The sequence below is a fragment of the Anser anser genome (assembly GCF_964211835.1).
Source record: "Anser anser genome assembly, chromosome: 1".
Classification (NCBI taxonomy): Eukaryota; Metazoa; Chordata; class Aves; order Anseriformes; family Anatidae; genus Anser; species Anser anser.
The window spans coordinates 55,458,915-55,473,701 of NC_139720.1; the positions used below are offsets into that span (position 1 = coordinate 55,458,915).

At 53.4% G+C, this 14,787-nt stretch overlaps 1 protein-coding gene across 2 annotated transcripts in view; it reads left to right on the forward strand.

Annotated features, from left to right (window-relative positions):
• Positions 1 to 626: 626 nt before the first annotated feature.
• Positions 627 to 14,787, forward strand: part of TMEM184B (transmembrane protein 184B) — a 28,576-nt gene continuing 14,415 nt past the window's right edge. The window contains exons 1-3 of one of the 2 annotated variants that reach the window (XM_083814272.1): positions 627 to 764; positions 11,234 to 11,494; positions 13,895 to 14,060. In XM_083814272.1, the coding sequence (XP_083670398.1) occupies positions 11,294 to 11,494; positions 13,895 to 14,060 (367 nt within the window). In that variant the 5' untranslated portion in view covers positions 627 to 764; positions 11,234 to 11,293. The remainder of the gene's footprint in view (positions 765 to 11,233; positions 11,495 to 13,894; positions 14,061 to 14,787) is intronic. The other variant, XM_083814273.1, reaches the window with a different exon arrangement.

Sequence of the window (14,787 nt, forward strand, 5' to 3'; positions counted from 1 at the left end):
GCCAGCATCCGTCATTTCTTCCTTCCTCGGCCCGCGAGCAGGGAGCGCTGCCTCGCGGCCCAACCGCTCTCCCCGAGTTCCTGGAACGAGTTCGATCCCAATTCCTGGAAAAAAAAAGGCACCTAAAAATACGCCAGAGCTTATTTTTATGATCCCCGGAGCTGCGGGATGAACGCGAGGTGCTGAGCCAGGGGCCATGCGGGATCTTGCCTCATGGCTCTGAGCCCCTCACGGCCTGTGTATGGCCCTGGGGAGGGCAGCATGGGGTCCGTGCAAGCTCCACGCGGGAATATCTTGGCCACGGGATTTGGGATTTGCGTTTTTTGGCTTTATTCCCCCCAAAAACCAAAAATGAGTCTGTGAGGAAAGGGAAGGGCGGGGGGGGTGAGGGCAGGTGCCGAGCAACACGTGAGGTGCTGCCCGCCATTTCGGCGTGCGCTAGCACCTCGGGAAGGTGGGGTCAGCTTCTTTTTTTTTCCCCCGTTTCCTTATTATTTATTTACATTTTTATTTATTTATTTACCTATTTATTTATTTATTTTCCTCCCTCGCCGCCCCTTTAAGCCCTACGCGGTTACGTCACCGCCCCGCTCCCTCCTCCCCTCCCCTTGCGGGGCGGCGCATGCGCGGCACAGCCGGGCCGGGCCGGGCCGGGGAGGGCCCGGCGTCGCCATGGGCTCGTGAACCCCCCCCCCCACCCCCCCGCGCCTCCCCGCCCCCCCCCTCCCCTCAGCGGGCCGGGCCGGGCCGGGCCCCGGCCGCAGGTAAGGGGGGGAGCGGCGCCGTGTGGGGCCGGGGGGATATGGGGGGGATATGGGGGACGGGGGGGGTTAGGGTGTCCCTGTCCTGCCCCTGAGGGACAGGCAGCGGGCGGGGGGGCGTGCGCTGAAGCACGCGTCCCGCTAACAAAGAGTTGGCTGCTTCTGGTGCGCTCCTTGGGTGTCCCGCTGCGGCCGTCGGCCTGAGGGGGGGCAGAGGTGTCCTTGTAAACGGTGGTGGTGGTCGGGTCTGTCACCCTAAAAGTTTAGGGTCTGTGGTCCTAAGGGGTTCGGGTCTGTCATCTTAAAGGTTTCAGGTTTGTCGTCCTAAAGGTTTCGGGTTTGTCGTCCTAAAAGTTTAAGGTCTGTCATTCTCAGCCTTTCGGGTCTGTCGTCCTCAAGGTTTCAGGTCTGTCGTCCTAAAAGTTTAAGGTTTGTCATCCTCAAGTCTTCAGGTCTGCCGTCCTAAAAGCTTCGTATTTGTCGTCCTAAAGGTTTTGGGTCTGTTGCCCTAAACATTTTGGGTCCGTTGTCCTAAAAGTTTAACATTTGGCATCCTCAAGGTTTCAGGTTTGTTGTTCTAAAAGTTCAAGGTATGTCATCCTAAAGGTTTCGGGTCTGTCATCCGAAAAGTTTCAGATTTGTCTTCCTAAAGGTTTCTACGTGTTCTTTAGTTTGGAGAAAAACAACCTCGCGCTTTTGGGATGCTGGCTAAATACTAAGCAACAGGGCTCAGAGGAGAGGTTTTAGTGATGTGAAGGCATTCCACAGTGGCCTACTTCAGGGCTTTTTGCACCGTTGTCAAATGGGTGCGAAAAGCCCCGAAGGAAAATGGGATGCGTGTCCGCTCTGGTCTAGCAGGGCGGTGTTTAAGTCCTTAATACCTTTGTTGTTACAGTTGTTGTTGTACCCTAAACCTAAGCGGTGTGTATGCAGCAGGTGGCTGTCTACACCGGGAGCAGAAGCCGTGTCTTGCTGCGAAAGGATGGGGACGGCTTTGCTGCTGCAGTCAGTGTCCCTGAGCAGTTCCCCGGGCTCTAAAATCGGTTCAGATTTTGCGGAGCAGGTTGTGTTTCGGAAATGGGGTGCAGGGGGCGGAGTGCCTTCCAGTCGCTGGGGCATCCTTTGTACTTTTTGTTATTCAGCTGCCTTAGGACACGTGGCAGCTAGAAGGGGAAGGTTCTTAGGCACGCGGAGGCTGCTCAGAAATCAGATTTTAGGTGGTTTGGCATAACGACAGCGTTCTGAGCTGGCTTGTTTCTGAAGGTTTGACAGACTCTAGCTAGGAATCCACCTTGTTCTCTGTCAGCTCGCTTGCCTGTTAACGGGTAGGAGGCTGGGAGATGAGCTTTTGGGATTTGCAGTTGACGGATTAAGATTTCTGTTCTTACGGAATAAAGGAAGGGTGTGGGGTTTTTTTCCAACTTAAAATAACTTTTAAAACGCTCTTTTCTCAAGATGTCAGTTCCCTTCTCTGTCCGGTTCTGCTGTTGAATTTTCTAACGCTTCTAACCGTGTTCTGACTTAAGACAACAACCTTTTAATTTCTCTGTGATGGATCTTACCCTTCATCCCTCCTCCCCTCCCGTTTTGGGTCCGTGTTTAATTGGCTTATGTTTGCAGCAATGGAGATGAGCTCTTGCCTCTTCCAGTTTCCAGCAGCGCAAAGGGCATCCTCGAGCTCTTGCAGCAGTGCCTGGAGGAGCAGCGAATTGTTTGGCAGCCCTTTATTCTTCGGTCCTAGCCGCTTGCGGAGCCCAGCGTTGCATCGGACGCAGTATTGAAAGTTGGGGTAAAACAAGAAGCTGCAAATGGGATTTGTTGGTTCTGAAGGGCGAGCGGCCAGGGCCGGGGACAGAGGCTTTTTCTTTTCCAGAGCTTGTGATCGATCGCAGTCGCGGAGTCCCTGGAAAATCGACGTGTTGCAGAGAATGGCACGGCGTTTGGGTTTTGTGTGCTGACTTGCCCGTCTGTTCGCTTGAAGTGGGGTGTGTGCGTGCTGTTCTCGCTTCTTCCCCAACTCTTCGGGGCGTGCGGTGGAAGAGCAGCTCCCCGCCATGGCATCGTGCCTTGCCAGAATGCTCAGGACTCTGAAAGCGGCTTGAAACTGATAAGATGGTTTAAAAAACTCAGCTAAAGTACTGTAAAATACGATAGTGCTTGCACCGGAAACACCCTTTGGAACCTTTGGTGGCTTTTTTTTTCGTTATGGACTAATTTGGGAGGAACTAACTGTGTGTTTTCAGAGCAGCGATCCCCTGGGAAGGTTCCGGAGGTGAAGTTCTGCCAGTGAGCTGCGGCCACCCTCCAGAGCCTCCCCTGAGAGCCTTCCTCCTCTAGGAAGAGGCGGGGGAATGGCGTGATGCTTGCAGCCACGTTGTCTCTAATCTTTAAAAATCAGCTCGGCCTCCGAGGAGTTTTTGTCCATGATGGTATAAGCGAAATGTCTGGGAACAGAACAAACTGTGTCCGGGGAAAACGCAGCGCGTGGGCAGGCTGCCCAGGAGCGGTGCCGCACCTGGGTGTGACCAGGTCTTTACAGCCCCCCGGGGGGGCCCAATTTACAGGAAACTTGTAGAAGGAAATACCTCACGCGCTCTACCTGCAGCACCGAGTGTCATTTAACCCGTAGAGTACCCGGATATTTGTCTTCTCGCCCTCAAGTCCCTGATGGAAACGCTGCTGTTATTATCTTACAGTCGCAGTGCCTGGGAGTCTGATGATCTGAAAGGATCAGATGTTTGAGGATGTTGTGACCGAGAGCATAGCGAGGTGGTGTCACGGTCTCAGCTCCCTGCCTGGGTATGTTGTGCCTCTGCATCCTGCTACGGTCTGTGGCAAAAAGCTGAAAAAAAAGGTCTCTGTAGCTCAGCGAAGAAAACGTCTGCGACGTGTTGTCTAGCGCAGCAGCGGAGCTTTGAGAAGCAGATGAGATGAAGTAATGCCTTGAAAGCTGACCTCGCCTGCCCGTTGTTCCCTCCCAAGGCTGTAAAACAGGGCATTGAGGCTGTCGAGCTGATAGTTTGGGAGCCCGCTGTTGTCTGGTCATCTCCAGCGCGGGAGCGGCCCAAGCAGCAGCGATGTGAGCGGCCCAGAGTTTCAAAGCAGAAGTTACTCACATAAATTCCCATTTAGGCAGCTTCGTCCAACCGGGTAAAATAACGTTACCGCGTCGGGAAAAACTGGGCTGAAGTTTTGTCTGGTTTTTTTTTTTTTTTTTAAGCGCACACCCTCTCAGGGGGATGCTTGCTGTGCCTTGTTCTGTATGGAGAGGCGATTTCAGAGTCGCTCTGAGCTGTGTTTAGTACCTGTTGGCGCTCGCCGGCTTCTCTGCAGACCTCTGCGGTCAGCTTCGGCGCTGAGTCAGGAGAGGACGAGCCGCTCCCGGCCGCTCGCGTGCTGTAAGTAGCCTTCAGGAGAGGAGGCTGGCGAGGTGTCTCTGCTTGCGTCGTGGCTGGGAATGGTTCCCACCCCCAGGGATTGCTTTCTGCCTACGAGCGTCCAGAGGTAACGTCTGCGTAAAGGAAACGTGTCCGGGTTCGTTCCTTGACTAGCAAAACTGAGAGTCTGAAGGCAAACGAACACCAGGTCAGTTGTTTCACTGATAGCAGAACGGCTGCACGGCGAGCGGCTTTGGGTGCTGTGCTGGGACACCCTCTTTTTCCTTCGGCAGCTGCTCATCGCTGCTGCGTATCCGCGTCGGAGCCGCTGCTGAGGAATTCAGCCGTGCCACCGCCCTTGTACGCATCGCCGGGCTCGCGATGAGATCCCTGGCTTCTCCCGGCACGTCGGCCTGCTACGTCTCACTGCAGATCTGATGGTTTGCACGGTGCCTTCTGTGCGGGGAACGCACGCTGCAGTATAAACCCCAAACCGGTGCAGCGCGTTGGGTAACCTCACGGGTGACAGCCGCGAGTCCGGTGGCTCTCAGTCCTGCTGCGGTTTGACTTCGGATGCCTCTCACGGTAACTGCCTGCCCCGTGGCAGCTTCAGAGCATGTGGTCTCTGTCGCAGCGCTTCCGCGTGGGGAAGGGCAAAGGCAAGCGGTGGCAGAAGAAGTTCTGATTTGACTTTGCTCTTGAGATTTTTGGAAAATGACACGCGAACTTCCTGTGTCACGCCGGACGCGAGTGTTTACAACACATCCTTGTAATCAGCTGCCTCTGCTGGTTGCAGAAAGTCTTTGTAGTCTTTCTGTTTCTGTCCGGGGGGCAAAGGGCTGCACTGGTTCACATGGAGCGGGGCCGCGGGATATGTGGGAAAGGGGTGCAGCGCCTGGCCCAGGCCTGTCTGATCCTAGTCTCAGAGGAGAGCTCGGAAGGCAGGGGAGCATCCCTTCTCCTCCTCTCCTCCCCCTTCCTCGCCTTTTTCTGTCGTCCTTCCAAAAAAGGGCCTGGATGTTGACCTGTTACAATGTGGGTCAGTCCACCAAAACCGCAAAAAAAAAAAAAAGTAAAAAAGAGGAGGAGGAGGATGGGGGGAGGAGGGCCGTGCGGGTACAGCGAGACAACAGGAATTAATAGAGCAGAAAAAAACTCTGGAAAGAAGAGTGCACAGCTCAGGGTAAAAGGGTTTTGCTGTTGGTTGTGAGTTTGGAAATGGGTGCTGGGGAGGGGAAGCAGCTCGCCGTCGCGGTGGGGTCGCAAAACGGGTGGGGGCCGTGCGCAGGATTGCCGTGGCGCTCCCCGGGTTTGATTTCCTTAAAGTGAGAAAGGAGGTTGCATGGGAGGTTAAATCATCTGTGTGCGCAGCGTGTTTTTACGTGGATGCAGGCGTTGGATCGCCTCTAGGATAGGACAGAGGGTGCTGAGCCTTTGCCCGCGGGTGCAGGAGCCCGCCTGGCCTTCTTCTGCCGTCCTCTCCTAGCAGAGCGTGGCGGTGCTCGCGTGTGCTTGGAAATACGTGCGTATGGAGCGGGTGGGGAGGTAATTTGTGGTGGCTTCAGGTTAAGAAGGCTTCCCCTAGCGTGAATAGTAGAACATGAATGCGTTGCACTGGTAGAAATCGCGTGCCGGGTCACGTACTTACCTCACGGACTGTTTCGGGGATGCTCTTGGAGAGCTTCAAAACACACTGCTGGGGCCTTTTTGTATCTCGTAGCTAACTAAAGTAGATGCCGCCCCAGAGAGCGAAAGCGATTTAAGTAGTAATCAATTTAAAAGCTTTTGATTTGCTTTTATTGTTATCACTGATCTGATCTGCGCCAGTGGCTCTCTCGCTCTGTGGCATTATTTTGTGCTGACGCTCTGCCTCCTCCTTTTCACACCTTTTGCCAGATCAGCTGGTTATGCCATGCCTTTGGGGGCTGAAAAGAACTTAAATCAGTTACGGGTTTGCAATATGCACCTAGCACGATGGAAGGAGCTGATCCCAGCTGGCAACTCTAGGCATTCTTACAATTAAAATAGTCTACAAGAAACTCTGAGCCATTTTGGCGTGTGTTCTTGTACTCCTTACAAGTTCAGGGGACATTCAGAAAACCATAAAGCTCGTGCTTTCACTAACGTAAAGCTCTTACTTGTGTCTTAACAAAGGCAGAAAATTCAGGCTTTTGGTCACCCACTGCATGGCACTTCCACATTGGTCTTTTGGGGTCTGGAGTAAGGATAACGTCATGGGGAAGTTCTTGGAGAAATAAGGTAAGGGAGCAGAAGATGGTTTTATGGTATCTTAACCAAAAACGAGTTAAGCGTGATGGCTACTTGACGCTGTGGTAAGTACAGAGTCGGTCTTAAAGGGGAGCAACTCCTTGCCTAGTGGCTTTCCAGGAGAGCCTTGCAGCCAGGTCGTGTTTGTTTTCCCCGATCGTCCCTTGTGCGGCAGAAGGAGGCTTAGCTGTTAAGGCTCTTTCCCGGGATAGCTTTGTGCATTGTTCTTTGCTCTCTCAGCAGTTTAGAAACGAAATACTTTGGGCCTCGGAGGAGATGATCCATTTTAAAAGCGCAGATTGCGTTTGCAGATGGCAGAGAGTGGCTCCGGAGCGGTGTCGTTCACTGTTCTCTCCCTCCCGACACGGGCGAGGGTCTCGCCCAGAGCAGGCAGCCCGCTCCCCCCGCCTGCGTTCGCATCTGCACCTTCAGAAACACCTCAGGAGCAGGGGACTGAGTTTGAGTGCTCCCTCCCTCCTCTTGAACCGCTTTTGTTGCGTCAGAAGTGGGCCTGATGTGTTTATGTTTGTTTATCTTTATGTAGGAATAGCTCCTCCTCGCTGGTAACATTTTCCATGCGTTGACACAGGCCAAAAATGAAGCTTTTCGTTTTCGCTTGTGCCAGATCCCTTCTGTTTACTGTTCCGAGTTTATTTGCAGTGGAAGAAGCTGCCGTGTTCATGCTAGAGACAGAAGGCCTCTGTTTCCAAAAGACACCGGACTGGCAATCTGTTCCTGATGGAGAATGCCTGCGCTGCTGTTCTCCCCCGGCTGCGGGCCGTATGGAGGTGCCCTGGCGAGCCTGCAGCAGAGCTGGAGCCCCGGGGATCTCAGCTGCAGCCTTTTTATCTCTTGGATGCTGTCGGGACAGTCATCGTGATACAAATGGCCCCTGCTTTTCCTTTTCTTTCTCCTCCTTGCACGGAGAACACAGCCTAATACTCCTAAAGTGCTTCCGGAAGGTCTGTTAGGTAATTTTAAGCTGGTACCGGGTTGGTGTTGAAGCTAATGCCCTGGCAGTGCCACGTCCTGCCTCGCTGTAAGGTGTGGAATTGCGATGGCACCGAGGTAGGAGTGATAACAGGACGGGGACGTCACCGCAGCCTCCACCTTGGCCTTGGCAGCTGCAGCCCCCGGCCCACACAGGAATTTCAGCGGCTGATCCGAGATCCCCACAGCCCTCCTGCAGCCACCCAGGCCCACGTCTGGGAGCCCAGCGGGTTTGCCCAGTGTACTTTTGGGATATGGTTGCACAGCTTGGTGCTTTGCCTGGTTGTACGCTCTCCTGGGCCTGCTTACGACATGCTATGTTGCAGGTTACCTCCGGGGGGAGCAAGGCGGTAAGTTGGAGGCAGGAAAGCTTTGGAGTGAAATTGAGAAGTGTTGAAATGTTTTCCTTTGATACATTTAGGCAGGCACTCCAGAGAGGGAGAGTAAGCATGCAAGGAACTTTCCTCTCCCTCGAAATGGAAGCAGTGACGTGGAGGTGAAAGAGATGGACGGAGAAAACAGGATATGACAGAAGAGCAAGGAGCTCTTCAAAATTTATTCCGCGTTAGCTTAGTTGCTTTTGCGCTGCGTGGCTTACGTAGGTTTCTAAATGCCCCTACTTCGCCCTATGGATCGGTACCTCACAGTGCTGGGGACTGCGCGGGCAGAGAACAAAGCGACGGTTGTCCCTCGGAGCTCGAAGAAACAACAAACAAAATGCAGGCAGCTGGGAGGAGCACGCAGGAAGGAGATCACAGCCAGCATCGGGGTGCTGCAAAGCTGTGGTAGCAAAGGGGAGAAGGGAGAAAATGGAGGAGAACGTGAGGGCTTTGCAGGGCTTGGACCTTTTCCCTGGGCCCGAGAGGAAGCGGGGCGGTTGTGTTAGGAGGTAGATGTCCAGCTCACGAGTTTAGGACCAACTGCGGGCCATGAGGTGTCCTGAGCGTGGAAACAAATATCAAAACACGTTTGCTGAGCCAGGTACAAGCGGAGCTGCCTGCGCCGGGGTGCTCGGTCTGGAGCTTGTCAGGGCAGCGTGTCTGCTCCCAGGCACCACCTTTTCTGGAAGCCTGCTCTAGCGATGTGCTGGGCTCGCGTCCCGTTGCACGGGGGGGACGAGGCAGCTCAGAAACAAGATGTTCAGACGGTTGCTGTAGCCTGCCCTCACGATGCTCTTGTCTGCCAAAGGCAAAAGAGGAGGCAGCAGAGTCTGTGTTGGTGGCAGTGAGTAAGCTGAAGCCCACTCACCTGATTAAGGCTCCAGTCATCGGTGCTGTCATCTGTTTCTCAAATCCAGAACTGCTCTTACAGCTCCAGCTTCTTGCACGCAGTCGTATTTATTTCATAACGGCTTGGAGCACTGCTTATGCTCCCGTCGCCGCAGTAGTGGTGTACGGGACTTCAGGAGATTAGGAGGGATAATTTGGAAGGGGTGTGTTAATTTTGCAGGTTCGGGAGTGCAGTGTTCCTGCGTGTTTGACTGGGAAGGAGAATGAAGTGCAAGCTGATGGTTTTACAACCAGTAAGAAGTATCCGGTGATAAAAGTTGTCCTCAGGCAACCCTGAGGAACAGGGGATGCTCATGGATGGGGCGGATTGGGCTTTGGGGTACAGGGGGAGAAGTAGAGCCCCCATTAAGAAAGTTCGCACATTTTGTTTCGGAACCCAGTGGTGGAAAGAGTTCTGAGTTGCCATGGCTTTGTGAATCAAAAGGGATTAAGCGAAGAACGATGCATAATCATTTAATTAAAGGCAGTTGATCTGTAATCACAAGGGGGCAGTATTAAGGTTATATATACGACTCGAACTCGTAAATGTCCTGGCTTCTGAATGCTTAACCCTTGTGTCAACAGGCCTGTTGATCGCTTTTTGCTGCTTCGGCTTCTTGCAAAAGAAGGAGGCGCGGAGCAGCAGAGGAATTCCCTGTCGGTTCTGCTTCAGTTCTGCGGGCACGGCCAGTGCTGCGCTTGGCTCTGCGCTGTCAGCGAGGTTTGAGCAGCTGGGGAGCGGAGCCCCGGGTCCTGTCCCCCCTGCTGCTGCTGGTCTGCAAGTCGTGACCCGCTCCCCCGTGAACTTCAGGGGGGGCTTAGCAGCTTCCTCTCTCACGCAGCTCTCAAAGTGCGCTGGGATCTGCAGGATCGCAGCTGGCTGGACTTTATTTAGAGCTAGGTTAACCGCAGGTGCGTCTGCTCCCATTTCGTTTTAGCCGTGCCCTTTGTGAGCCCCGTGGACGCGCTGTCAGCACGGGGGGTGCGTGGTCAGTTGCTTCAGAAGCCACTCGGGTAGAAATCCTCTTCTTCCCAACGCAGAAAAAGCCTTGCTGCCTTCCGACATCTCCAGGCAGCCTTCGTCTCTCCAGACTTTTAGATTTAGCATGGATTGTGTGTGTGTATGCTTCGAAACTCCTGACTTATCAGTTACGTTTCCTGCGCTGATTAGGACTGGAAAGGAATTACCCTTTGGTATGTGCAGTTGTGGAAAGCTGTAACTTAGAGCAGGAATGTTTTGGAAGAAAAGAATGGCTGGAAAGAGCTAAGAAAAGCCAAGTTTGACAATTATTTTATGAATTAAACCACAGAGTTGTGCTGCTCCCTCTGTAGTAAATGGATACCTGCTTGAACAAACCCAGACATTTCCTGGGTTTTGTGGTCTTGTTCCCCCTTGGCAGAAAGCAGAAAGGAGGTGGAACGTGGTGTAGGTGACATCGGAGGGCTGCGTGTCACTCCTGCAAGCGTGTGGTTTGGGGGGGGTGTTGGAGAGGCTGTTTGCACACCGTAGTGTGCGCGTGGAAGCCATTTCTTTGCTCCAGGCCTTTGGCTTTGTTTCCCTTGATAACGACGTCTTCGCTACGGCAGCATCAGGAGCAGCGCGTGTAGCTCGCAGAGGCAACGGCTGGCTGCTTGTGATCTTGGTTTAAGTGGGTTATCTTCTTCCAACCCAGAGGTCACGTTAGAGCCTCCTTACGACCGAACTGAAAATAAGAGCTGCTTTAGATCTGGGACCTTTAAGAATTCTCTCCATTGAATGAAACCGGCTTTTCATCCGGGAAATGGCCAAGGCTAACGCTGCTTGGAAACCTTGCATATACGTGTGTTCCGGGTGCGTTGTCCTGGGTCAGCTGGCTTTGAAACACCAATCGGGTTAAATTTGCATCACATAGAAAATGATGCGAGTTAGGAGAGGTAGCGATAGGCTGACTAAGTGCGCCGTGCCATATGGTGTTTGATAAAAGCCTCGCTTTGATGCTACTCTGTAGCGTGGCGAGCTTTCAGCACACGTCCTTCCAATGCGGGCGCTTCGGGCTGAGTGTCGTTGTCAAAATGGCAGTGGGAGAGGTAGGGATCGCTCCTGGGAGGAACAGGGGTGCTTTTCTTACCTCCTTGCAACGCAACGAGCCTTTATGGTGCTTGTCTTCATTGCTTGCTGCTGCTGCTTCTGCTCTCTTCCGGATGAAACCGTAAGAGTAGGGCTCTGGCTTTTCAGGACGTAGCAGGCTAGCCAGCGCTTTTGTGGAAGGCAGAGTTGTTAACTTAGGTGTGCTGGACATCTTCCAGTGCAAGCGATTTAGACGCTTCCCTCTGACCTCAGCTGAATGCAGTTTTCATCTCGTTCTTCAGTGCTTTTATTGCAGGAGGGTGTTGGCAATGGGAAGGCTGTGCTGGGAGTGGTGCAGAGGATCCTGAGTATGGTGTGATCGCAGGGGGCAGCGGGGACAGACTCCTCCAGGTCCTGTTCGTGAGGCTCCTGAGCAGCCTGCTGATGCAAAGTACCGCTGCTGTTATCCTCCCGGGTCCTTTCCACTGAGTGCTGTTGCTTTTTCTTTCTCTTCCTTGGCAGGTCTCGGCTCTTGGGCGGTTCTTCAGCAGTCCCAGGCGGAGCCTGGCACCGCGAGGCACCATGATAGTGATGACTGATGTCACTGCAGCCCCCCGGCTGGGGTCGGCTGCCACCACTCCAGCCGTGGCCCCCAACTTCTCCTGGATGCCAGAAGACGGCAGCCCCACAGCCGTGGAGCAGCCCATTTTCCTCATGACCACCGCTGCTCAGGCTATCTCAGGTTTCTTCGTGTGGACAGCTTTGCTCATCACCTGCCACCAGGTAAAAACCCTGTCACTCACACCTCTGCTCCTCTGCCTTTCCCCACGTGGAGGAATACCTGTGATACCCTGGCAGATCTCTGTTGGATACTGATGTCTGATGGGGGTTTGCAGGCTCGGGGGTGGTATGAGGACCTTTTCTTTGGGGATCTAATATATTATCTGGGCTGATCAAGGTGGCAGCTTTTGTATGAACCTTTTTCTGCCCAGGTTCTGTAGTCTGACTGAGCGAACTCGTTACAGCTGGCAGGTATAAAACATTTGGCCCTCCGTGGAGTGTTAGCAGGTGCATTATCCCAAGCCATCCATCCTTTCCCAGGTCCTGTAGCTGTACCTAGCCATTTTGCTACCGTGTCAGCTGCTAGCTAAATGATCGTGGTCATCTGCTGCTTGACATACCTCCTTTGATCTCCTGTGCCAGTGGATTCCACGGGCCGAGCTCTGCTGCGGAAAGGAGTAGCAGGAAACACTTTATTTTAATTTTTCTCCCCTCCCCTCTTTCTGGGGTAGGTGCCCTGGGAGCCAGAACGAGTCAACCGCTGCATCCTGTTCCGTACCGCTCTCTCGTGCGGTTGTCATGTGAACTGAACAGCACGGTGGGGAAACGCAAATAACCCTGTTATTTATCAACCTGTGCTCCGTACCTGTAGGTCAATAGATGCCAGAGCGATGAGTAGGACCTAGAAAACTACAGCCTGTTGGTGGAGGACGGGGGATAGTGAAGTTCAAAAACGGATTAGTCACTGATGAATAAGAGCAACACCTGCAGTTTCACCAGCTTGGGTAACAATTACAAGTGCCATGGATCCTCCTGTTTCAGAGCACGGATCGATCACCTACTGAGGGTGGGGAGAAGTCTTTCCTCTGCGGTATAGCATTGTATAGTTAGGCATTAATGCCCTTCCCTGAAGAAACCAGTGGAGGACAGCGCTGGGGAGACACCGTTGATTAAAACACGCTGTTGTCCTGTTGGGAGGCAGTAGTTCCTGCCTGAAGTGCTCTCGTAGGCACGTGGATTGCAGGGCTCTTGTGACATCCCAAGGGCAAAGCTCGGAGTCATCCGAACCCCGGCGTCAGCTGTCCCTGTGCTGGGTGAGGTGTTTCACTGGGATTGTCGCAGGGGAAAAATATCACTGAGGTTTGTTAGGTTATTTTCAACATGTTCTTGCCAGGAAATGAGGCTTTTGTGAGCTCCTCGCGAGCCAGGAGGAGGAAAGAGAAGTGTTTTGAGCCCTTCAGTTGACTTTGACCAAACCTGGCCAAGAGGCCGAGAGAGATGAAGAGGAGATAACCCCCTCTCCCTCACGAGGGGGAGGTGAGAGCATCAGCGTGTGCTTTATTAGAGCCTAGGGAATCTACGCAGCACCCGCCCCCCCAAACACAGGGTGAAGCTTCAAACAAGCGCTTGTGCCACTTCACACAGTCAGTCATGAGGCGCGTATGTAATAAAGGAGGTGCTTTTAATTCCAGCAGCTAGGGCAGCAGCTTGATGAGGGTTGCTGTGGGAAGGTCTGGCTTCTGGAGAACGTGCCCTCCCCTGCCTGCGTGGCCGATAGAGCGTACCTGCGAGTCCAGCCGGGGCTCTCGCTGTGCTATTAGCCCATTACAGCGGCGCTGCTCATCTCCAGGGTATGCTTGCAGTAAATAACTTTTCCACGAGGTGGACATTCTGTGAAAAACGCGGCTTAGGTGTGGGATTTAATGATGGCCGTCAAACCCTGAGCAGAGGGAGTGGGTGCGTGGACAGCTGGACGAAGCAAGCAGCCCCTTTGAGCACAGCCCAGTGCCCAAGCGCGGTGCTCCCTTGGTGGCTGAGGCTTTGTGGCCGCGCTGTCGCAGATGTGCGGGGTGGCGCTTCTGGAGCAGGTGGGCCGGGGCATACCAGCTCTTGGCACTGCTGTGGAAAGCACTCTCAGGTTGTTTAAGGTGAGAGACTCAAAAGCATCCACAACTGCCTGGAGAGTGAGTGTGTTTACGGTGAGCGCGCGCCTAAAAGCATGCTCCTACGCCGCCGAGAGAAAGGAGCCTGCAGTGTTGTGAATCTGAGCTGCCTAATTAGGATAGTAAGCATATGGGGTTGGTAATAGGAAAAAAGAACGAACAAAAGAATAGGGGGAAGGTGATGATAGTATCAGCACGTTAACTCCCTGCGAGGAACTAGATTATAAATGCCTTCACTTCCTTTTCCTCCTCTTCCCCTCTCTCTGCAAACTAAGGGATGCTCTGTGGATGCCCTAAGATAACAGTGATTTTCTGATGCTTATCACCTTGAGGTTGCCAGAGACAATCAAGAGTTGATTTACCAAGTTAGCGTTCCCCGCTCCCGTTGACTCTTCAGTTCCGCTTTCTCCTCTCCACTCGGCATGCAGCTGACCCTGTTTTCCCCTCTCCGTCCCCTCAGATCTACATGCATCTTCGCTGCTATAGCTGCCCGAACGAGCAGCGCTACATTGTTCGGATCCTCTTCATCGTGCCCATTTATGCCTTTGACTCCTGGCTCAGCCTCCTGTTCTTCACCAACGACCAGTACTACGTTTACTTCGGCACCGTGCGGGACTGCTATGAAGGTAAGCAGGGGTCAGGCGCAAAGCCGGGGGGAGGTGGAAGGTCTCTGCCATCAGGGAGTTTTTGCGTGCGGTTGGGAACGTGAAGAGAGCATCTCTGTCATCAGCTGAGACACAGTTCTATGGTGGTGCTTGTCTGGTTGACAATGACCACCCAGTGACTGAAAAATGACCCCTTCCCGGGCTCTAAGCGTGACAAAATGCTCCGAGCCTTCCCTCCTGTGTGCTGCAGAGACAAAATTCATCATTTTCTTTCGTCCTTTGCTTCAGGAAGGTATGAAGGCAAAAATGTGGGCGTGTAAAGCAAGGTATCGGGTAGCACCTGGCTCTTAGAACGTCACTGCCTTAGCAGCCAGGTGCTTGCTTTGTCCTGTTTGCTAGTGCCACGCGTTTGTGTCGGTGAGGGGCAAAGTCCTGCTCTGGAGTCCTGCAGGAGGGAGGGTGCCGTGTTCAGGAGGGGCACTGATTCATTTTTGGTCATCGGCTGCGGGTGATACCACTAGGTTTTATGTGAGTTACACCCCAATAAACACGATCATATCTTCCCTTCTGATCTCACCCAGACAAGAGCTTTCTGCCCACCCGCGGGAGAGAATGCGCTCCGGCCGTTTATCACCGTACCTGCATTAAATCAGTAGCTCGTTTGTGCGGTTGTTTTAGTGAGACCTGCGTTGCAGAGAGGTGCCCCTGCCCCTGTGGACGGTTTAATCAGCTCAGAGAACCTGCAGGC